General features: G+C 32.8%; 1 protein-coding gene across 1 annotated transcript in view; it reads left to right on the forward strand.

Annotated features, from left to right (window-relative positions):
* Positions 1-24,429, forward strand: part of LOC145283959 (histone acetyltransferase KAT7-like) — an 82,925-nt gene that overhangs the window by 41,994 nt on the left and 16,502 nt on the right. The window contains exons 5-9 of the mRNA XM_080133057.1: positions 1,518-1,600; positions 5,927-6,013; positions 14,148-14,357; positions 18,862-19,059; positions 21,389-21,478. Of these exons, the coding sequence (XP_079989183.1) occupies positions 1,518-1,600; positions 5,927-6,013; positions 14,148-14,357; positions 18,862-19,059; positions 21,389-21,478 (668 nt within the window). The remainder of the gene's footprint in view (positions 1-1,517; positions 1,601-5,926; positions 6,014-14,147; positions 14,358-18,861; positions 19,060-21,388; positions 21,479-24,429) is intronic.

Here is a 24,429-nt window from a genome sequence, read left to right on the forward strand (position 1 = left end):
CTCTCTGTGTCTATGCTTTTTCAGCTGTCAAAAACTTGATTCCCTGTCCTCCAATTCATCCTTCTTATAGCTGCTATTCCCCTCATATGCAAATATAAAAGGCAAAATGGGCGCGAGCGTTTGTGTATGTCTGCGAAAGGCTTTTCAGATCGGGGTTCCACTGTCGGTTAAATGCTGCAAGAAGTTTTCCTATACTTCTGAGATCATAATATCAGGTTCGCAAATGGACACCATTTTTTTGGTTTGTGTTGGAAAAAAAAAAAATTATGCCATCATCATGTTTATTTGTCTTTTTCATATAATAAAGCGAAACTATTTGAACGCAAATGACAGAAAGTGTGAAGCTTGCATGGCCCATAGTAATAAAGAAAATGAAATCACAGCACAAATTTTGTAACATGATAAAAGATTCAGACGACTTCGTTTCGTAAATTGGAGATATTATAATCTAGACAGTATAACAAAAGTTGTAAGATTTAGTGACTCTCTCTGAGCACCACCCCCCACCACCAAAAAAACCTTTGGCGGACATACAAAAACAATGCACATACAAACATTTTCGCTTTTAGATTATAGATAAAGCGAAACTATTTGAACACAAACGACAGAAAGCAGGAAGCTTGCCTGGGCCCTGGCCAGGTTTAAAAGCAACATTCATTTCTGTGCATGCGTGGTGACTCCTATGGTTATTAAGTTAATTATCAACTCATTGAATTCACTATCCTCTTTGGCCTAATGGTTAGCAAGGAGTACTAATTACCCACTTTTTTTTTTTTTTTTAACCATGTGTACCAATATACTCTACATGGGCAACACCAAGTACTCTCCACTAGTTGTTACATTAGAATCCATCTACAAACTTAGTTTTTCTTTTCTTTGTTTTCCCTCTCATTCTGTCATCTGACAGGCTAAACAGGTGGTGTCGCTTGTGTGGTTGGTTGGGTTGGTTGTTTTGGTTTTACGGCATATCTACCCTTTTCAGGTTATTTAATGCCAAATCCAGTGACTTTGAAGAAAAATTTTTTTTATAGAATATTTTTTTTTCAAGTCTGTTTCTATTTAACTCCTAGTTGGGACTCTGACAGGTACTACCACCCCGGGTCAGAGTGGATCCGGGAGCAATGGCAATTAAAGGGTAGCTCCACACTTCCCAAAGCCTGCAAGCTGAGGCCTCACCATCGAATATAGTTTATGGTCATATCCAGAACCGTCGTTTGTGTGAGTAGTATCTTCTATTACAGGATGTCCCTACTCAAATCTTTGTGACTGGCATGTAAAATGTCCTCCTATTATCTTCACCACACAGGAATTCTTATCAGCAGGAGTAGTCTGAATTACACTGAAAGCAGGAATTCTGTTTTATTTCTTTTATGGTTTATCAGTCGGTTGATCTTGCTGGCCAGATAATTTAACTTTGTACAACCTCATTCTGCCAAGAACAGATGATTTTAAAAGGGATGTGCTATCTTGATTATAAAATGCGGTTCGTCAATAATCTGTCTCCTGAATTTTTTTAGGTCATATGACAGGGAAACATGATACACATCGGACAATATCAGGATGCCCGCTGTATCACAACACAACTGCAGATGAATGTAAGGTAAGCAAATGCTTTTATAGTGTTTAATTGGAATGTTTATTGAGATGATGATTATTAATTGCGGACTATTATCCCCTCTTTTTTTTTTTTATTCCTCTAGTTGTTTCACACCGTTTCGGCCAACTATTCCTCTGGCCTTCGTTAGGTGATAACATGATGGGATAGGAACTCTGAATCTCCGAACTGCATTCTCAGCAGTTATTGCAGTTACCACCTAATGAAGGCCAGAGGAATAGTTGGCTGAAACGTGAAAAAACAACTTAAACAAAAAAGGATAAGTTTGCAATAAGTAAATGCTTTTGTACTAATTAGTAAGAATGAATCGCATTAAAATTTAGTGTTTTTTTTTTTTTTTTTTTTTTAACCAAATTGAAATTGATCCAAATTATTGATTTCCAGTTCTGAATTTGAGATGAGGATTGATTTGTATTATTTGGACTACTCTTCTCATCTTTAGTGTTATTTTCACGTGTTGGTCAACATAACCCCCTACCCTTTAAGTATATTTTGTTGAACTCGGGAATCTCCACAAAATTTTGAACAGAACGCTTTATTCAATCCACGGGAGTAGCATGCTCTCATTCTGTCAGCCATGACCAAGTAGAAGTCCTAAGTAATTCATATTTGTATTTTTGAAGAATCCAAATATGATTTGCATTCATCTGAACTTGTTTTGAAAAAAAAAAAAAAAAAAAAAAATTTTATGAATATTAAATTAAATACTTTCTTGGAAGCTTCCTTTTCACTTTGGATGTTGGTAACCTTGATGTGGTCCTTACTGTAAAGATCAGATTCTAGATAGGAAAAACCAATTGCCAATAACAGAATTAAGCCAGTAAAAGTTGTACTATGTCGATTCATACAATTTTTTTTTTTTCTTCATTTGGTACGTTACAATGTAAACTGCATGTAGCGACTTAACAAAATGTAAAATACTCATTTTATTTTACAATGATTAGGATTTCAGAAATATTTCTTCCGTAACTTTGCTATCATGCTTAAACCGTGTTCATTGCAGTTCAAACTTCTCTTGGACCCCCCCCCCCACACACACACACCATCAGGCACAGTCGAAAAGAAATAAGCAAACAAAAATAAGAGTTCGCATATTTTCTTTCTTAACACTAGCATTTATTATCGTTAGTTTCCCCTCGTCTCAACACCACGTAAGTCTCTCGCCTGGTGACCTCACGCTGGCCATTTCTCACCTTTGACTCATTTTCAACGTCAACTTTGTTTCTCCCGAGCACGTGGTGTCCTTTTTCTCGCTGCACCAAATCGCATATGCACTTTTTCAGCTGCTGCTGCTGCTAATCTCTTTCCAAGTCAGCCATCCTTCGCTGCTGCTGATATTTTCCGCACGCACTCATATGCACTATCTTAGGCATTTAGTAATTTTTATTTCAATAAATATTTGATTTTTATAAACTAGTGAGACCTGTGGAAATTCCACAGGAGACTCATTCATATGTAATATATTGATGTTGGCATTCTGGAGATGTTCAGTGTAAATGGAGATGCTCTGATATTGTAGCTTTTTTGTTAAAACTGCAAAAGTATTTAAGCTAGCAGGGATGCCCGACCTAGCCCAGTCGTAAATTACTTTTAAATGATATTTTAATTCTTGCAGATTTTGTATATATTATAGAGTCAATTTTCCTTCGATTCTTATATTATAAAGTTGCAATTTCAAAAATCGCAAAAATATATCCATATGACTTGGATGCATCAGCTTGAATTGAAACTGAAACCAAAACTAATGAAGAATTCTTGGTAAAATTATTTATTACAAGAAATGGAAGTCCATAACAATTAAATGACTCGGATGTAAGCGTGACACAGAAAATAACACATGCTATCGTATTAATATATAAATAAAATAATTCAATATATATTTATCTAATTTATGTGTGGGCAACAAACAAGATTAGGTGTATTAATAGACATTCATAAATATGTCCAGTGATGTTTACAGTGTCCGTTGGAAATTTGAAGATGATTTTCAAGCCTTTAAAACTTTAAATTTGAATTTAACTTTTAGCATAAATCATGTGTCCTGCTTTAAAAATGTTGCATATTTTTTTTTTTTTTTTTTTAAAGATTTGCAGATAAAAAAATTGGATGAAATAAATGTTTTACGTACAAACAATTAAATTTTGCATGTTTTTCATCATTTTTAACTGATTTATTGAAGTAAGAAAAAATGCAGTAGCAGAAAACATTTTAATAATTCAATTTAAAAATATAGGAAACTAAATCCACCAGAATGCATTTTTGTTTAGAAATAAATTTTTCTTTTTTGTTAAAAATAAAATGAATTACTTTTCTGACTTGTCAAAATTTGAAAGGAATTCAGAAGCATTTAAACTGTTGAATAGAAAGTCAAATAAATTGACTTAAAAATTCTTAAATCCTTATGAAATTTTTGAGATTGAAAGTTTTGGAAACTATTTGCATCTAATAATTTCTAGAGATTTAAATATTTCCATAACAAAGTTTTTAATATATTTAACTTTCAAAATAGTATTTAAAAAAATAAAAGGGTTTGTATTACTGTACACATAGATTCGAAAAAGTTGTCAAAAAACAAATATATAACAAATAAATGTTATCAAAGGCAAGATAAGTTACTTTTCTACCAAACTGGATATATTTTTCGTGTTTTTATTCAATGTAACATTTATTCAGCTCGAAAAACATACAGTGTTTACCGATGTATTGGAAAATTCAAGATGGCATCTTATTCTCTCTTTAACACGGTAAGTTTGGGAAAAGGTGTTATAAATAAAAAACTATACAAAATACTATTAAAAACCCACCGAATATATGTCAACCTATGTCACGGTAACATATATTGAGCGAGTTTTTAACAGTATTTTATCTGGGTTTTTATTTATAACACCTTTTCCCAAACTTACCGTGTTAAAGAGAGAATCAGACGCCATCTTGAATTTTCCAATACATCGGTAAACACTGTATGGTTTTCGAGCTGAATAAACATGTTACATTGAATAAAAACACGAAAAATATATCCAGTTTGGTAGAAAAGTAACTTATCTTGCTTTTGATAACAATTATTTTATATATATTTGTTTTTTGACAACTTTTTCGAATCTATGTGTACAGTAATACAAACCCAAATAAAAACTACTGGGCAGCACCAGATAAACATGTTTTTCTAAATACTATTGAAATTGTATGCTATTCCTCCATTTCAAACTTATAAATCATCTGAGATGATTCATAGTACAAAAGATTGAAAATCTTATTTTTGAGTTGTATTGAACTGGCGTTGCCCGGGTGTTTGGATGTGTAAAAAGAAAAAAGTTTTGGTAGGTAGGTAGGCTCGAACCGGAAGCCTTGAGGCGAATAGCCTGATAACTTACGGTGATGCTACGAAGGAAGAGAAATAAGAATGGTTGAAATTAAACGATTAAAAAGTTAAGTGGCAGGTGTGCGTAAATTCAATGAGGTCAAAGATAGAGGAATGAAATCACACTTAACTTTGGCTGCGAGGCAGTTTTCCCCAAGATGTTGGGGAAAACCAGCTCCCCTATAAAAAAGGGGGAGTGTCCAAATGAATAGCAATTGTCTGATACGACAGTTTTCACCGCATTGATCAAAGCAGATTGCTTTCTTGATGTCCCTGGCAGGAAAGCCGAGGAACTGCATTCTCTTCGATTAGTTAATTTTATTTACAAACAAACACGCAACAGAACGGAGTAGCATGAATTTTATAAAAGTCGATGAAAATAAATCTAGACACGTCCCTTCGCAAATCGTAGATATTATGATCTAGGGGGCATATAAAAAGTTCTAATAGTACCCCTTCGACAACAATACTCTCGTAAAACCGACACACAGCAAAATCCCACCCCTACACTGTAGAGATCCCTAGATACCATAAAGCTTGAATAGCTTAATAGCTTTTTCCCCTCAGACTGCTGCACTTTGAAATTCTCTCCAAGGCTCCTGCATCGCCAACTATACTAACACGCAGAAATTCAAGTGTAATGTGAACAGATATCTCACTGCCCAACTCCATAAATAGTGTCCCTGCAAATCTAGTCCTAAATGGCAACCTCTCACAACTAAGTTGCTCTGTGCCTTGTTTGAGGTGAAATGACAAAAAAATTGTTTAAAAATTAAAACCTACAATGCAGTAACTACTGCACCACCACATATGGGTGAAATAGCAGGGTAGGCTAAACTCTAGCTTTAGTTGGGCATAAATCTTGTACTTTCCACCTGCAAAGATTTTTTTGTTGTTCAATTTGAAATATAATCAATTCATTGACTTACCATTTAAAAAATTTTATTTTTTAGAAAAGATTTGAAGAAAGACAAAAATCCTCAGAAGAAAGGAAAAAAGTTGTCAAAAATTTAAACGAGAGGCGAGATCTTCGGCGGTTGGTAAGTAGAATTTTATTATCATTGAAGGAGCAACCATGGTTAAGAGAGATATAGCATTATTAGAATTATGACAAGTTAAATACAACAGTAAATGTAAAGGATTTTATGTTTGTGTATGATATCACTTTTTACACAAAAAAACAAAAAAAAAAAAAAATGAAATTATCCAATTGTGGTGAGTGATTAATCTTGTGTCACTAAACAATTCCTACTTTACCAATTTTAAAATGAATTGTTTCATAATCAGATCATGTGATCCATCTACTAAAAAGAGTGCAATTTTAAATAAATACATCTAAAACAGTTACATGTTTTATTGATTTGAAGACTATTTAGCAGCAATTTTTGTTTTATTCTTTTAGTAAGAAAGAAAATGTTTTGAAACATTAAATTGTTACAATTTTAAATGTGACATTTTATTCATTTAAAGATTTAGTTAATGATGACAATGTTTAGTTTTTTCTTTTTAAATTAAAATAAGCAATAAGATAAGCTAGCAAAATCTTAACGATTGCTACAAAATATACGCATTAAATTTTCACCTATAACATCAACAGCTACAGTCGACTTTGCATCGACAAATCCATGTTTTCTCAAAAAAATGAAACAAAAAGCATACGAGAAACTTTTCTGTAGTTACCTGGTAAACGTACGGAAATGGAAGATTTTTGTGGAGATTACAACGTAATGAATATTTTGATCATTTATGCATTGAAAATCCTCATTGACAACATTTGTTTGCCGACAAAACCATTTTGGATAGGTTTTATCAGTTCAAATACTTTACTAACATTTAACTCCGACAATAATATTCTTACATCGAACTGTTATCACTAATTCACGCATACTGCCTCTTTACATTCTCCGGGTAACAGTCCTCGGGTTGCGGACGAAATTCCACCAAAGTATGGACAGATTGAAAAAAAAAATTCACCAACAGCTTAGCTGGTGAGTCTTAATTGACCTGTATCATTTTTAATAATTTATTTTGTTCTTGCATATTTTACCTTTTTAGTTTGCGTATTTAAATACGGGTTTACAATTGTATTTACTGTTTCCAACAATCCCTTTAAGGGTTTGATTTTTTTTTTGTATGTATTTTGCTAGTAAAAATTTTGTATCATTACAATATTTTTATCGAGATTAAAATCATTATCTTAACACTATAAATTTTTAAAATCCTGGTTGTCCTTAATGGCCATATGTTTAAACATTAATGCAGGCATGCCTTGGGGAGGGGGTGTCCATCCTTGGACCTTTATTCTCGATATTAATAAATGACCTTCCTGATAAGATTGTGTCCAAGATGGGTATATTTGCTGATAATAAACATTAGGGAAAAATGAATGTACACGTATCCAAGGCAATGATAGAAACTCTAGAAAACTACCTTCAGTCGATAGTGGAATAGATCCATAAGTGGGTGATAACATTTAATGCTACTAAGACTAAACTTCTTTCCTTTAACTACAAAAACCTTAACCACCAATTGCTGTGACAAATAACATCTTACCTGAGAGCTCATCTTTCAAACTTCGTCTAACATTCACAGGCAATATGAATTGAAACAAATACATTGAGGATATTGCCAAGGCTGTTGCAAAAAATGGGCTCTACCATGCTAGAAAATTACTCCAAGAGAGAATCCTATATTTTTACAAAACCACAATTCACCCATGCATGGTGTATTGTTGCCACATCTGGGTTAGTACGTCTACCACTACTCTCTTCCTCTTTACCTAAAACTCATTAGGACTCCTGAACAAAGTTTCTTTCCTATATGTGGAATACAATAGCACTGGATTGCTTCCCAGCTGACTACATGATTGTTTTCAGGTCCAACGTTTAATTCTTCTAGAATAAAAATCCTTCACTCATTTCGAATCTTCAAGGTGTTTGCATCACTCGTTAATCCTTATCCTTGAGTGGCCTTTAGGCTTTATAAGCAGTTATACAAAATATACAGCAGTCAAATGTCCTTGATCCTCAATAGTTCATTAGAACTATTTGAACGCTAATTTTTCTTCAGTTATTTAGATGGATGCAGAGAGCAGTTTTCAGTCGTTTATTAATTTATATTTATTTTTGTACCTAAGGTAGCATTTTAATTTTTCAAGCAATGCTCATGACTACCATATTTAAAGACAGTTCTTTTGTTTTTTCATAGCTTAATGGAAAAGTAAAAATATTTGTTTTTAAATTTAATTTGCAATCGTTTCCTACAAATTCTCATGTTTTCTATTATTTGCCTTTTTCAGTTTAGTTTCCTTGACATCCTAAGATCTAATAGTTCAATTGCTGGTTTTCCTTTAAGCCAACCTGTTATTCGATTGTGCTTAAGGTTTGATGTTGATAAAATCATGCATATCATTCGATTTGCATGTTGGAATTAGTTTTTTAGTGTTTGAGGGCCAGCTTCTACTGATCGATTTCTCTTCCAAAAGTCATGCAGCCAGTGCTATGTAATAATGTACTTAGTCTATTAAATACAAATTATTGGATTTAAGTGCTTCATTTCAAAGAATTCACCCCCAAATACTTTATTAGGTTATTACCTAATAAAGATTTTGAATCCAACATTCAAAATTGTGAACAATTTTCTACTCAGCTTTAATAAAATGAGAAAGCTTTTTATTCAAAATATAAACTCTAGCACTACTTCAAGATTATTGGATGTTACACACCCAGAAATAACTTGAAGTATTAAAAAAATATATATATATTAAACCTATTAGAATGGTAGCTGGTTTTAGATTTTCCATATTGCAATATGGAAAGTTACCAATCATTTTTGCAGACATTTTTTACAGCTCAACATTCAAGAATATCAGTTCAAATAAGCTTAGCTGTAGACGATTTTGAACAAAAAAAAATAAGTTTGGTTAATGTATCATTTCCGAGAGCACAACCCAAACTATATGCTTTTTCAGTATCCTTGGAAGATGACAATAACTCTTGTAAAAAGTAGACATTTGAAGAGACTTAAATTTATTGTAGAGCTGCATGATTTCTGCGTGTTTAAACATCCAACATTTTTTTCCAGGCGTTTGGAAATAAGATTGTCCTCATCTGTGACAAGGCAGTCACTTACCTCGAAAGTATCTTCCGTAAACCAAATGTGATCAGTTTATATCATTCAGTCTGTTGACCCAACATGTTGCTTTCTTATGCTCCTATTTGTATGGAATTGGACAGTTGCTAATTTGCAAGATCTGCTTAGTTGCTTGGAGTTTTAAAAGGAAGGGTGCTTCTTTACTGATGAATAATTATGTTAATACAAGGCAGAAGCAGGTTGATGCAGCAATTCATATATAAATATGAATTAGTGAATGAGTGTGTGTTCACCTAGAAAAGACTGGTAAATATAGTTAAAAAAAATTTATTTTTTACATTTTTTTTTTTTTACGACCTTCCCATATGAGAGAACAAGCAAAAACTTTAATTTTTCTATTGTTATGCTGGGTAGCAATGCTAGTTATAGATTTCATTCTACTTAATATCTTTTGAGATAAAAACTTTCAATTCTAGTTCCTTCTGTTTAAAGAATTTTATTTAACTTTCATTTATTTTTATCTTAATTTATACTCTTCTGTTTAAACATATGCAGAGTTTAGAGCTTTTTGTGTAGAAGCCCAAGGAGTTTAACTTTTTAGCCATTTTCCAGTTTTATATTTTGTTGCTTGAAAATTAACTGCCAATTTTGGCAACTTAAGGACTTGCTCAGGTGCATTTCGGCAGAAACAGCTAAAATTAGATTTATTCTGAGAACAGTAATCTGGGTTTCCTTTGAATAGCGACACAAAAACCTACTGCAGTTCTGAGTTTGTTTTTCTTTACAAAATTGAAAAATTATATACTTTGCCAGTGTCTCAACTTTGACCAGGAAAGGATATTAAGTACAGAAAAGTTAATTTAAAAAAGTATTTTTCTGACAAAATTGATTTAAGTAATGTAGAAACATCTTTATTTCATAGCAGTCGTGTTTGAATCCGTTTAATTAAAAGTTCTGAGTTTAAAATGTCCAAGTGTCATTTAGCATGAAAATTTCATGAAGGAATGTGGTGGCATAATGCTTTATTTAAACAACCCGATTTGTGCATAAATGTTATGAAGTTTGTACAAAATTTAATATGTGTAATCATATCTGACCAAAATAAATTTGTGGTTTGAATATAGAAGTATATCATTTATTTACTTGATAACTCGTGGAATGTTTAGTTTCTCTAATTTAAAGTTGCAATTTCAAAAAAAAAAAAAAAAAAAAAAGATACAGTTCAAATTTAAATCAACATGAAAATTCTGTAAAGTTGGGTTGGGGTATTTTTGTAATTTTATTTTGTATTTTACAATCAGTTAAATGTTATTTTTGAAAAGTGTACGGATTTCCTATTAAATGACCAATGAGAAGTAATTATAGTATCAGAGCTGGAACATTTAATTGTAAGTTTCATTGTAAAGTTGAGGAAACAATATAAGAATAAAATATTGACTTCTATTAGGTTACCAACCAAGTTCTGTTTTTTTAAATCTACATTTTTTTTTAAATTAAAACTAATCAATGTATTTTTAATATGAAAATGTAAATAGTTTAAACCAAAATGATATAATTTTCGAAACTTTAAAAACAACAACTTAATTGCCAACCTAATAGAACAATTTTTTTTCTCCAAGTGTTTGAAAGATTAGTTTCATAATAGAAAATAATTTAAAGAAATCTGAACTTAAACGTATTTGCATTTTCACAATTATTTGTTAAAATGTTACAAGTTTTATGGAAATTGTTAAATAGTTAAAATACTGAATGTATATGTAGATGAATGGTTATGTAATTGTTTAATTTGTATTTATGGTTTGTTAAATGCAATAACTGCATGTTTAATAATGGAGATTAAATAGTTGAATAAAATTTAAAGAGTTTTATGAGTTTAATTGCAGATCTGGTCCTCCATAGATCTGAAAGAGTTAAGGAATCATGATACAAAATGTTAAGTTTAATATTAATTCTGTAGACTATACTTTTGTAATATTAAGCAATCAAGTTATGAATAGTCTGCTTAATACAATGTACTTATGTGAAGGTGTACATTTTTAAGCTAATGTGAAGATAAGTATTTATATCAATTTAAGTCTGCCATACTTCTGAGAGGGAATGGTATTATGAAAATGATATTGGTTCTGGCAGAGAAATTAGGAAAGTGGGAGGACTTAATGAATAGAGATTGAAAATGTTTGCACTGTCTAGAAGTGTAAGCCATGTTTAGTTTCAGAACAGTTTCCGGTGGTTCGTTGTTCTACACAAGTCCTGGGAGGTGACTGGTTTGCAGTAGACAGTTATAGAGTTGGAATTTAAAGCAAAAGATTCTTCCCGTGTTGACACAAAGAAAACGTATGCAAAATTGCTACAGAAAGGGTTAATATTTATGGAGCAATTCTGGTTTCTGATTGGTTGGTAGCAGAACGTGAATTAATTCGATTCGTCAGCTCCTAGTGGCATCATTTATAAATAGAATCTCCGACTGTGAGAGATCATACCCCATTATAAAAAATATTGTAACACCGTCTTTGTGAAAGTATTTGAGAAATGTTTTGATTGAAAAATGTAATTTGTATATGGGGAAGTGTACTAGTTCCGAAAAGCAGTAAAAACAATGGATTGTGAAAGTTTTTCCTATTAAAACTCTTAAAGCAAAAAAAAAAAAAAAATTAAGATTACTTTATAGAAAACATTTAACTAGCAGATATGACTAAACCATATTACCATAGATCAGTAAAATTTGAATAATCGTAAGTCTTCAGTTGCATAGTTCAATTACAAAACAAGCATCATTTGAAGCACGTTTTCAATTCAGCTATGGTAGCTAAAATTCTGTAGCTGTTTTTTCTATAAATTTTGAGTCACCTCTTATCAAGGCCCGAAGGCCACTCAAGGCTAAGGGTTAATGAATATAAGGTGGTAGTGTAGTAATCAGTAATGGTGTAAAGTTTGAATTTTCCAAATTTGGACTTGCATTTTTGTAACAAAAATGTTTGCTGAATCAAATATTGCGATTCTTATCACAAATAAATAGCAAAATAGAAACTTAAGATTTTAACAATTTTGAAAGTTGTCTTTTCAGTCTATGAGCTCCTATTTCTTCATTTCCTTCCATAATGGTAAGTTAAATTAAAAATAAAAACTTCCAAATTTAAATTACAATATTGTAGAGTATTAAATTTAACAAAGTCTTATTTAAATAATTTAATTACAAAGTTAAATCTTACTTATACATTGATTAAAACATTACAATTTCATTCAATAACTTAATGATCAAACTGTTCTGTAATTGAGTTTAACTTTAATCCTATTAAAATAAAGGAAAACTAAACAAAGAAATACAGGTTTCTGGGCAGTTCCAGGTAGGTACAGTTGATTACTAATAAAAGAGTAATAGACAAGATAATACATAGGAGAGAAGAAAAGATAAGCATTTAAAGAGTTAAACTCACCAAAAACTGAAATGCCACTTATGGAATCAGGTCTTTAAAAAAAAAAAAATTTATAAAGCTCACTACAAATGTTTGACCAGAGATTGAATTTTGGTCCATAATGACAAAAATTTCCTATTTTGATATTGTGTGCAACTCTAAATGTGTTAGAGATGAGGTAATATTATTCCTATTAAATATTGAAGAAGTCTTTTCTACACAACGGTATAAATTATATATTTAAGAATTGAAGGTTTCAATTAACTTCAAACTTTATATCTAGTCCAGCATACCTAAGAACATTTTCTTTAAATAACTTGTTTTCACAGTATAAACAGGCCAGTTTTTGATATAGCAAATTGGAAATTTGTTGAATAAGTGTAGCTCAGTTTTTTTGAAGTGGACTGTCATAGATTTACCAGGCAACTGAATGTCTTGTCTTCTAGTTGAAATATCATGGGCTTATATTGAGATCATAGGCTGAACCCATTCTAACCAGAAGGTGAACACATACAAATCTAACAGAAATCAACATGGCATTTGACTTCTCTTGACTAAAAAGGTTGTAAGTTCAATCTTTGTGCTGGGCTATACATAGATGGATATATATTTATTCATTATTATGTTAGAGTTAATCAATGTTTGTTTCAGTGTTTTTTGTACAAATGTAGAAGAGTTTCACCTACAAATTATGGAATTTATGCAGATGATAAATTGTGGCGATAAATATTTGAAAATTCGGACCCTTTCATCAGTTTACTTTCACAGATTTCTGATTTGTACCCTTTTTTTTTTCAGCTAAAGAACACTACACCTTTTCAAATATTTCGTAAATACAACTAATTTCAATCTCTCAGCCTTCTTTTCCATATGCAGCCTTAAAAAACAGAAACAAAAACAACCTGAATTTTGCTGACCTTAAATCAAAAATAACAAAAAAAGACTTATTAATAAAAATAAAAAAAAAACACTTAATAAAAATTTAAAAAAAAACTGAAAGATTTAAAAAAATACTTATTAATAAAAATAAAAAAAAATACTTATTAATAAAAATAAAAAAAATACTTATTAATAAAAATAAAAAAATACTTATTAATAAAAATAAAAAAAACTAAAAGAATAAAAAATACTGAAAGAATAATAAAAATAATAAAAAAAATAATAAAAACAAAAAATAATAAAAGAATAACAAAAAAAAAACAAAAAAAAACACTTATTAGCCTCAGTTCTCCATTTACAACTCCCCAACTCATCTCTGCAAAATAAGTTTTAAAAAATTGGCCTTTTCTAATTAATGAAGAAAAAATACACAATAAATTATTTGGAAAAAGTAAATGTGTTTAATTTTAATTTTTAATGATTTATCTGCATTTTTATGACAATTCTAAATTTGCTGTATACTTATGATTATTTTTGTGTAATTATTTTCAGTGAAATTTGGGACCCCAAAATTTAACACACACCTCCACATTATCAATTAGAATTTTAATGAAACCCAATATGAATAATTTCTCCAAAGCAATGGCAAGTAGCCTTACTAATACCCAATGATAACAACATATACTTTAGTTGAAAACTTTGCAGATCTTATAAATTAGCAGTTTTACCTTCCTACCGTGACTGAGTTTTAAAAAAACATTTTTTTTTTTTTTTTGTCAATTCCTTTTAGCAACCAACAGAAGAACAGAAAGACAAAGCACAAAAAGTGAACGAAATCCGAAAGAAGGGCAATGTTCCACTTTCACTTGAATTACAAAATGAACATTTAGCCCACAAAGAGAAACACGGCCGCACCCGGGAACCTCTCTTGAAAGGTCTAGCTTCACATTATGATTTGCGACTCTTTAGAGAAGCCCAGGCACGGGCCTGTGAACAAATGGTAAGAAATATGTTTTATTTAATTGGAATTCATTATTGAGATGAGTTTATTATTTATTCATTTATTGCGGACTATTATCCTCATCTTTTTTAGTTGTGTTTCATGACGTTTCGCCTAACTATTCCTCTGGGCTTCGTCAGGTTGTTAATCGTGACGGGATAGAAACTTTGAATATCCTAACTGCATCCTCAGCAATTACTGCCTTCCATAGTTGTTGTTGTCTCCAACTAAGTCTCTGGCTGGCCTTGGGTCGGATTGAAACCACTATCTTCAGACAACGCTCACCTGGAACCGTAGAGATTCAGCATCTCTATCCACTGCGCCATGGCCCTGAAGGGCTCTTTCATTGTCGGGTCCGTATCGAATGGTATATATTTAATTAATTGGAATGTTTATTGAGATGAGTATTATTTATTCATTTATTTATTGTCCTTATCTATTAGTAGTTGTTTTATGATGTTTCGGCCAACTATTCCTCTGGCCGAAACGTCGTGAAACAACAATTAAAAGATGAGGATAATAGTCCGCAATGAATAAATGATAAGAACTTAAATGTTTTGTAAAAAAGAGAAAACACTTTATTTTCTCTTTGTTGTAATTAATATGCTTTCTCCATTTTTTTTTTTTTTTTTTTTTTTTTTTGTTGTAATTAATATGCTTTCTCCATTTTTTTTTTTTTTTTTTTTTTTTTTTATCAATTATAATATCCAAAATGTATAATGGAGTGCCAGATTATTGTATATGAGTTACTTATAAGCAGTAAAGCCCAGTCATGCTAATTACTGTATTTATTATATCTCCCAACATCTTATAGGTTTCTCACCCTCTATGAAACTACGGCTTCTTCTTCGCCTGTCTCTGCTCTTATCTGTGAGATTGTGTGTATTCCTCATTGTGGATGATGAAACAAGATAAAAAAAAAATTAGGCACAAGATCACTCAAAAATTGGGGATGGAGTGTCTATAGTCATCCTTGTTATTGTACCGTTGCTGATTTATGATAGTCCTAGCTAGTGTTATCGTTCCCCACAATACCTCAAGCACACCGAGGGTCGTCCTACTTAAGATTTCCAAATCAAATTGGTTTTATATATTTTATTTTTTTATTTTATTTTATTTTTTTTTTTTTAATAAAAAAACAATAAAATAAATTGGTAAACATAGAATTATATAAAAAGTCATTTGTTTTATTTCATTGGCTTTGGGGTGGGTGGGGGGCACAAAATAAGATCAAAATGTTAGTAAAACCCTCCCAACCCTCTCTAGGTGGTAATGTTTGCTGTGCAAGTATAAATTTCTCACCAACAGCTACAAAGCAACAGCATTACTATATTTTGCTATACTGGTATGAACCTCAGTTGCCAGCATCAGTGAATATCAGCATAATAATCGAAGGTTTTTATGGATAGAAGTCAGACCCCTGTTGGGATGGTCCAGCCAGGAACATTCTTTTCATTGGTTAATGAGCATTGACTGAAAGAATGCCTTTTCCGCAGTAGCACTGGATTAATAAATTTTTACTTTCAGTTGAGTTGAATCGTTTACTTTAACATTGGACTTGTAAGCAGATGGAGGCAAATGGTATGCAAAACATTTTCTTTTGTAATTAAACTATGTTGCCATGTTAATTTTCTTATATTTGTTTTAAGGAAAAATCCTTCTAGACTGAGACGATTTAAATTTTTGTCTCAGACCATGATTTTTTTTTTTTTTTTTTTTTTTTTTTTTTTTATAAATTTAATAAATTTTAATGGATTTCAACAATAAAGGGGCACTCTAGATTGGGGCAAAAGTTTAACTTCCCCAATCGAGAAGGATTTCTCCTTAAAATAAATGAGAAAACTGACCAGGTAGTATAGTTTTAGTTGCAAAAGAGAAAGTTGTGTTATCGGCCTCTGTCTGCAATACAAGTTTTATGGTAAAGTTACAAATAAGTTTTATTACGAACATGTTTTTTGTTGTATGCACATTTTTAGTTAAAAGAATTTTTGGTGCTTGTCTACATTTGGGCCTATAAAAAAAAATTTTCAAGAAAAATCTTTAAAAATCTTTATAATGCACATATCTGCCACCACACGAAGATGTCATATTCCAAAAATCACATATCAATCAAATAATTTGTTTTTGTTTAAGAAAATCAAACCACAACACCCCTCCTAATATAAACACAGAATTTTTGTTAGGGGTGAGTCACCGTGTGGGTGCTCATTTTATGTTAAATTCATAAATGTTATTTTCGTTTTCAGCACCCCTGAAAACCTATCAAGTGGTAATTTCAAAGGATTTTTCGAGGGTGGAAAGATTTTTTTTTTTATCTATATGGATCCTACATTCCCGATCATTTGTAATTAGGATGGCACATTAATCCTTCGATAAAATATGTCATAAAATTTGATTTTCTTAAATAAAAAAAAAAGAACTACTTGATCAATTAACATGATTTTTGGAATATGACATCTTCGTGTGCTGATAGGTATGTACATGATAAAGATTTTTCTTGAAAAACAATTTTTTTTACATGCCCACATGGAGACAAGCACCAAATTTTTTTAATAAATAATCCTTTATCTTTTTTTTTTTTTTTTTTCTTAAATAGTAAAATTTTCTTTTAATAAAAATCTGTGACCTAAAAATTATAAAAGTGTGTATTGTTCTGTTTATGTGTCAACTCCACCAAAACTAAAAGTTTAAAAGAATTTGTTTTAATTTACTTACCTCCCCATGAGGGCCGAGTTAGACACATGGTTGAGTTTTAATGCGGGGGGGGGGAATCCAGCTCCCCAAAAAGGGGCAGTTTGGATAGGAACAAAAATAAAAATTGTCTCCGTCACAAAGGATTTCTCCTCTACCGACCGAGAGCAGAAAATATGAAGTGTAGCATCAGAACAGATACAAAACTGTGATCTTGGCTTGAAAGGCCAAGGAACTGAAAACGTTCCACTTACATTAGGTGCAAAAGTGATTGCTTCCTATGGTTTTATACTGATTTAATTCTAAAAACCATGCATATTGTAGCATTTTAAAGTTTGCACATCGTTGTTTACATCCACATGTATTTTTGTACTTTTGTCTTGCCAGCAAAAGATAAAAAAAAACAAAAAAACAATGTCTTTAAGGTGCTTCATTCTCTCGATCGATGGAGTACTGTTGCCATATCTGGGTAGGAGCTGCTAGAAAGGACTTATCCTGCCTTGATAGAGTTCAAAATAAACTTCATAGCCTCGTAGGGGATGCCCTTTTCTCTTTCCTGTAAACTCTTTCTCACAGAAGAGATGTTGCGAGCCTGTCTCTGCTTTATCGTTATTTTCATGGCAAGTGCTTGTCTGAGGTCCAGTCTATGGTCCCTCTCCCCAAACTTTCACGAAAAATACTCCTCCAGCTGAAAACACTATCAATAATTCCCCCCCCCCACTCTTTATCTGTACCTAAACCTAAACGTAGATTTCAGGAACAAAGTTTCTTTCTTAGAACTGCACGCCTGTGGAACTGTCTTCCGTTTGCTTGCTTTCCAGATGACTACAATATGGTTGTCTTCAAGTCCAACGTAAACAAGTTTTTGATGAGCTGTTCCACTTAAGTTAACAAATTTACCGAATTTCGATTACTAACGATTACTATATTGTCCAATTGACTACTGTACACTCTTTAGCCCTTGTCCTCGAGTGCCTTCTGAGCCTTGATAAGTAGTGATGCCTATATAAAAAAAAAAAAAATCGTCACTTTTTAATGTTTGGGCTGTGATTTCCTCATAGTTGTTGACATCTGAAGTTCTCTGTTTAGCTAGATGAACAAGACTGCTCGTGCATGAAAATACAATGGAAACTGGCTAAGGTTTCAAAGGTTTTATTTAGAGAGATTACTCATTGGGGAGAGAAACCACATAACTAATTACTTGATTTTCTTAGTCCTAATGGTGATGCATAGGCAAAGTCTCACGGCAACATTCACTTTGATTTCTACATTGTGAGATACATCTTGTCTATACCACTCTCAACAATGGACTGACTTTAAAAATCCTTTTGTATCTCTCATTGAAGGCATAACATCATCACCTCTTATATTTCGGCACCTACATTTCTAAGGAGCTAACTTTTGACTCCTGCTTCAATCACGTCACCTACAACTGGGTATATTTCTGTTTATCGCCAAGTTGCTCCGACATGTACTTATGTAACCCATGCTAAAATTCATACTAATATAATCGCTACTTACTTGCATAAAGTTCCAATATAATAATAATATTATAAATGATTCATTGTATGTGATTTACTGATCAAAAGTTGTGATTTTTACGTCTAATTATGTGAAATCGAAAATTAATAGTATACCCTCTTTCCCAGTATAATGGTTAAATGACACAATTGAGTTTAATGGGATTTGAACTCTTGGCTTATTGCTTGGGTTAGAGAGTCCCTCAATTTAAAGTGGTTGAAAATGTTTATATTTGAGTAAATGTCTGTTTATAAGAGAACTAATAATTGATTTTCCCCTTACTCTTTTCAAGGAACATGAAATGACGCAACATTATCAGTTCAGTGATATTCAAGATTATCGAATAAAGAAACTAGAAATTGGCCGGTTTGAAATGAACACGTGGTACTCTTCTCCATACCCGGATGAATATGCTCGCTTGCCGAAAGTTTATCTCTGTGAATTTTGTCTTAAATACATGAAAACGGGAACGATATTGAGACGACATATGGTAAGTATTTGTGCTGGAATATGAAAATTTTACTACAAGTTTAAAAGATTTTTCATGGTACAAAATTTTTCATTCTTATCTGTGGATGCTTTATAAAAATTAAATAGTATGCATGTGTGTGTGTGTGTGTGTTTATGAGAAATCAAAATAATGATGAAAGAGGGAGAGAGGGATCTTCAGATAGAAATCATGAGAAAGATAAAGAAAGGTCATTAAAATCAGAGAAAGAATAGATATATTTATCTATACTCCTATAAATTTTTTTTTTTTGTGTGTGTATATTGATATTCATATTAAAAACCCTCTTTTCTATTTATTTAAAAAGAAAATACAATTTTCTTATATATGGGTTGTGGAATTGCATTCATCTACAAAAGATCTAGCTAACTTGCATGTTCTTTTAAACGTTCATATTCGTATCAAACTAAAACCATATTTAACAACCTCATGATGTCATAAGCACTTGTAGTGGTCGTGCAGGCAAGCACGTTTGTCCATATGTTTTTGCCTTTGTCCCCTCTTTGATGTTTGAGACCGGATACCACAGCTCTTTATTTTTTTTATGTGGTCGCACGGGCACTCCCTGCTATTTTGATTGAAAGAAAAGTTGTTTTGATTAATTTATTTTTTTTATTTTATTTTTTCTTTTTTTTGGGGGGGGGTGTCAAACACAGGGCAATAAAAAGTGCTCGATATCTGGAGAATAAGCTACTTCTCTTCATATCCCTTCTGCCGAAATATCTGGTGGGGAGGTTGTCACATACTTCTACTTTTTTGGGGCGATTACATTTTCCTGTTTTTATGCGTTCTTTTATTTTTGTATCGCTGAAAGTGCTCAATATCCTTGATATAGCAGGTATCCCTGCTAGTATGGCACATAAAAGCAAAAGATTTTCTTATGCACAGTCATGTAAAAGTGTGCAAATTAAGATTTTATTTTCATTCGTAACAAATAGTTCGATTCAACAACTTTCACAATCGCAGTGTCTGTTTATGTCTTAGTCCATGTTGGACATTCCAACTATGATGTTAGTTTTCAACATGATGCCTTTCCTCTTGATAACATCTTTGTAGTCCATTTATTGGAATAGCAAGTAAACCACATTGTCAGTATTCATTTGCATCTGAAATGTGTGTGTGTGTGTTTTTTTTTTTCAGACAACTAATCACAGGAAATCTTCGGGTAACTCTCCTCTTCTGAAGATAAGAAAGCAAATATAAAAAATACAAAAAAAAAGTATCAGTTAGTCAGCATGATTGCATGGCATAGTTTTAAATTTTTAAGAAATATTGCAGATTTTGAAAATGAAAACAGATGATTGTTTGATACAATCGAAATATGTTTTGAAACATTTATATTACTCTGCATAGATGAATAATAGTATTTGACTTTTGTCTTTAAATTTTCAATCAAGCCAGAATTTTTTTTCTAATTGAGACGATAATTAAGAACATTCATTAAGTAAACAAATGTTAGCATTTTTTTTTTTTTTTTTTAAATAGCAAAGGTACCCGCGCTTCGCTCGGGACTTTGATGTATATGCTAGAGATACCCGCTTCATGGGCACCCTTGCAGTAACTGGATGTTTTAAGAGCCGCGCCATGAACTTAATCTTGAAAAATACTATGTAGTATCCCTAGATCGGAGACCATCATCATGTCGGGTTTAGTCATGATCGGTCCAGTGGTGTGGGCTGTAGGAGAATATATATACATAGGCTATGACCTTGACCTTTACCTTGAAAAACAGTGTGCACCATACCTAGGTGGGGGACTATCATCATACCAGGTTTGTTCATAGTTGGTCCAGTGGTAGGAAAGTTGTACACACGGACATAAACACACATGAACGCTACTATTATATATATAGATGGTTGATTTGTTTATTATATTGTGAAAATGATATTGAAGCCTGTCAATCAAGAATTAAAATTTAAAAATCAAGTATTCTGATACATTTGTGCTTTCAAAAAAATGTTTTTTCAGCATGTACCTATCATAAAGAACCAAATGGATGTTCAGAAAGAAATAAAAATATTTCATGGTTGTAAACCAACTCTTAGCCTTCAACTCGTAGGTCAAGGAGCAGAGAATCATGCACTTGTAGACATAGGAAAATTTTGCTAACAAAAAATCCCCTAAATGGTAAAATATTGGAAAAGGTACATTCATGAGTTTTTGGCCCAATCAACTAAAAGTTGCAATCAGTATTTCTTGACATGATTTGAATTGTGATGATTGCAGTGAACCACATTTTTGACTTTTATTTTGTGTTTTTGATTGCTTTTTTTATTTTCCTTCTTTTTTTTTTTTTTTGTCCAAATTTTAGGCCAAATGTGTTTGGCGGCATCCTCCTGGTGATGAAATTTATAGGAAAACTATAATTTCTGTATTTGAAGTGGATGGGCAGAAAAATAAGGTAAACAATAAATGGCCTCTTCTTGTTTTTACCTCATTTCTAATCGTATTGAAATTCATTTGCTGCCAGAGTGTTAGTTAAGCAATACATCATGTAAGGTCTTCATAAATAGGAATGCTAAGACAAAACTCCTAGAAAGAAGTCGAGGTTCATTTAAATAAAACTTAGTTTAAAGTAAATATAAATTGAGATAGGATTGATAATTTGTATTATTTGCATTATTCAGACGACTGTTCTCATCTTGAGTGTAATTTGCACAATGTTTCAGTTAATATTGGTTACCTCTCTTGGTGTGATAGACCCGTAGATCTTGTCAGGTTATCCATCTAGATGGAAAACTGATATTAAAACTGGGGGAGGGAGGCCTTCCCAGTCATGGTCAACAACCTTCCTAGAACTGGTGACTCAAACTAAATTGCTTAAGGAGTAGATAGGCTCTTCCTATCCCCAGCTTTCACACTCCTTCTTTGTCTATTAGCCAGGCGCAGAGGTACAATACCAGGGACTCACCAGAGCCACCCTGTGCTTAGCCTTGTTTCCTGACTAGGACATTAAATGCCAGTACCCTATTCCCTTCTTTCTCTCCCAAACTGAACAAATTGGGTTTCCTTGCATGTCACTTGTGTTCATTCGATGGGTTTGGGTCAGTCTTGTCTAAGAGATTGAGGATATCTCATTGACAGTTTGTCTGGCTGCTGTTGTTTTCGACTTACAGTACAGGAACCCTAACTCTTTGGGTGGTGTTTAGAGCAGCTGGTCTATCATCATTTGTATAATATCAGGATAGTTGTAGCGCATGGAAAGGGACCCTGCTGCTATCATGATCAAACCAGACAACCACCCAAACAAAACCAATTCGCATCCTCCCTTGAGGCTTACATTCACAAATATCTGTGGGCTTGAAGAAAATCTAGATGATGTAGAGTCTTACCTTTTAGTAAACTCCTCGGATATCTTAGCATTAAATGAAACAAACTTACAACTCCTGAATTCCCTCTAACTACTTTAACATGACAGAATACCTCCCTTTCTGCTGTAAGGACTCTGATAGATATCTGCATGGGCTTAAAGTCTATATCCGTAGCACCTTTTCTTTAACTTGAATCAGAAGACCAGGCTTTTATGTGCTTTCGACTAGCCTTTTATTACTGTGTTAGTTATATTTTTTCTTCCATTCTCCCTCAAGTCAAGACTGTACCCTAATCGATCATGTCTCCAATAGTATAGATGCAGCACTCTCCTTGGATAGTAACACCCAAATACATGTATTTGGGGACTTTAATGTCCACCATAGAAATTGGCTTGGTTTCTCAGGTTACACAGATGCAGATGGACGCTTTACTTATAGCTTCTCTATAACCCATTTTCTCACAGCGGCAGTCATGTTTGCAATCCGCTTCCCAAATCGTGAATACCAGCAGGCTTCACCTCTAGACCTATTTCTCACCACGGTACCCGAGGATTGACTAATGCCCACAGTTTATTTGGAAACACAGACCACCTAGTGGTATCAGTTGACATCACATTTAAATTCCAACCCTAAGGTGAGGCGCCATTGCTCAAAACGACAGTATTAGAAAAGGACTGACTGGAAAGCCATCAGAGATGCTCCGTAGACCAATATCTTCTTTCTTCCTGCTGAACAGTGTGTCACTAAGACAACTGAATAGTGCAAAACGGGCATTGAAGCACATGTTCCCACATAGAAGTTTTATAGCAAGCCCACTCACCCCCATGGTTCGCTACAGATTGTGCAGCTGTCATTGCACAAAGCATGTATTCTGCCGGTTTGTACATCATAAGTCAAATACAAATAGGCAAAAATTCGTAGATGCTAGAAATCATTTTAAGAGAGAAATAGCAACAGCCAAAAGAAAGCATACTGAAATAATCAGGGAACGCATTGAATTGTAAAAGATAGGAACTCGTGATTTCTGGAAAATCTATTACAGTGCAGTGAATAAAGAGCAACCAAAAGGCAGCATGAACGGCAACTAAGAAGGCAGTACTGCTTGCTCAGCGATTTGCGTCCAACTCCACCTTAGAGCCAACAAACTACTCCCTACCAAATTTCCCTATGCGAACTAAAGCCATACTAGATGATGTAAAAATCACCCCGTTTCATGTCCGTGATATCTTAAAAACTTAGACACTTCCAAGACGTGTGGGGCTGATCTCCTCCCTGCTATACTAATTAAGAAATGCTCTACTGAGCTAGCCTCCATACTTTCCAAACTCTACAATAATCTAATCTTGCTTCCTTAATAGCTGGAATATGGCCTCTGTTCTACCAATGTACAAGAATTCTGGTGAAAGAACTGACCCTCAATTATTGCCCTATCAGTTTTCTCTCTCTCTCTCTCTCCATTAAAATCTTTGAGACCTTAATTAATCAATCACTAGTCCACCACCTCACAAAAGCAAATCTTCTTTCTGACAAACATTACGGATTTAGGCAATGTCGTTCGACTGCAGATATTTTAGTAGTTATCACTGAATGCATATACCATAAGGTGATCAAAACCAGGGCTGTAGCCTTTGATATATCCAAGGCTTTGTCAAGGTCTGGCACAAATGACTGCTAATGAAAATTAAATCATATGGTATAACTTGACGTATACTAAATATAATTAAATTCTTCTTAGACAATAGGACCATCCAGGTTGTCATTGATAGATATCCAAGCAGCATAACATTAATGCAAGAGTGCCTCAGGGGTCGATCGTTGGACCACTATTATTCCTAATATTCATAAATGACCTCCCTGAGATGGGTATATTTGCTGATAATGCAACATTCTATAACATGCACAAGGGAAGAACAGATGTACATAAATCCAAGACACTGGCAGAATTGTTAGAAAATGACCTCCAGACCGTAGCGGAATGGGGGTCTCAAATGAATGGTAACATTTAATATTAGTAAGAATAAGCTGCTCTCCTTTAACAATT

This window comes from Euprymna scolopes, chromosome 8 (genome assembly GCF_053919585.1).
Source record: "Euprymna scolopes isolate OS-2025 chromosome 8, ASM5391958v1, whole genome shotgun sequence".
NCBI lineage: Eukaryota > Metazoa > Mollusca > Cephalopoda > Sepiida > Sepiolidae > Euprymna > Euprymna scolopes.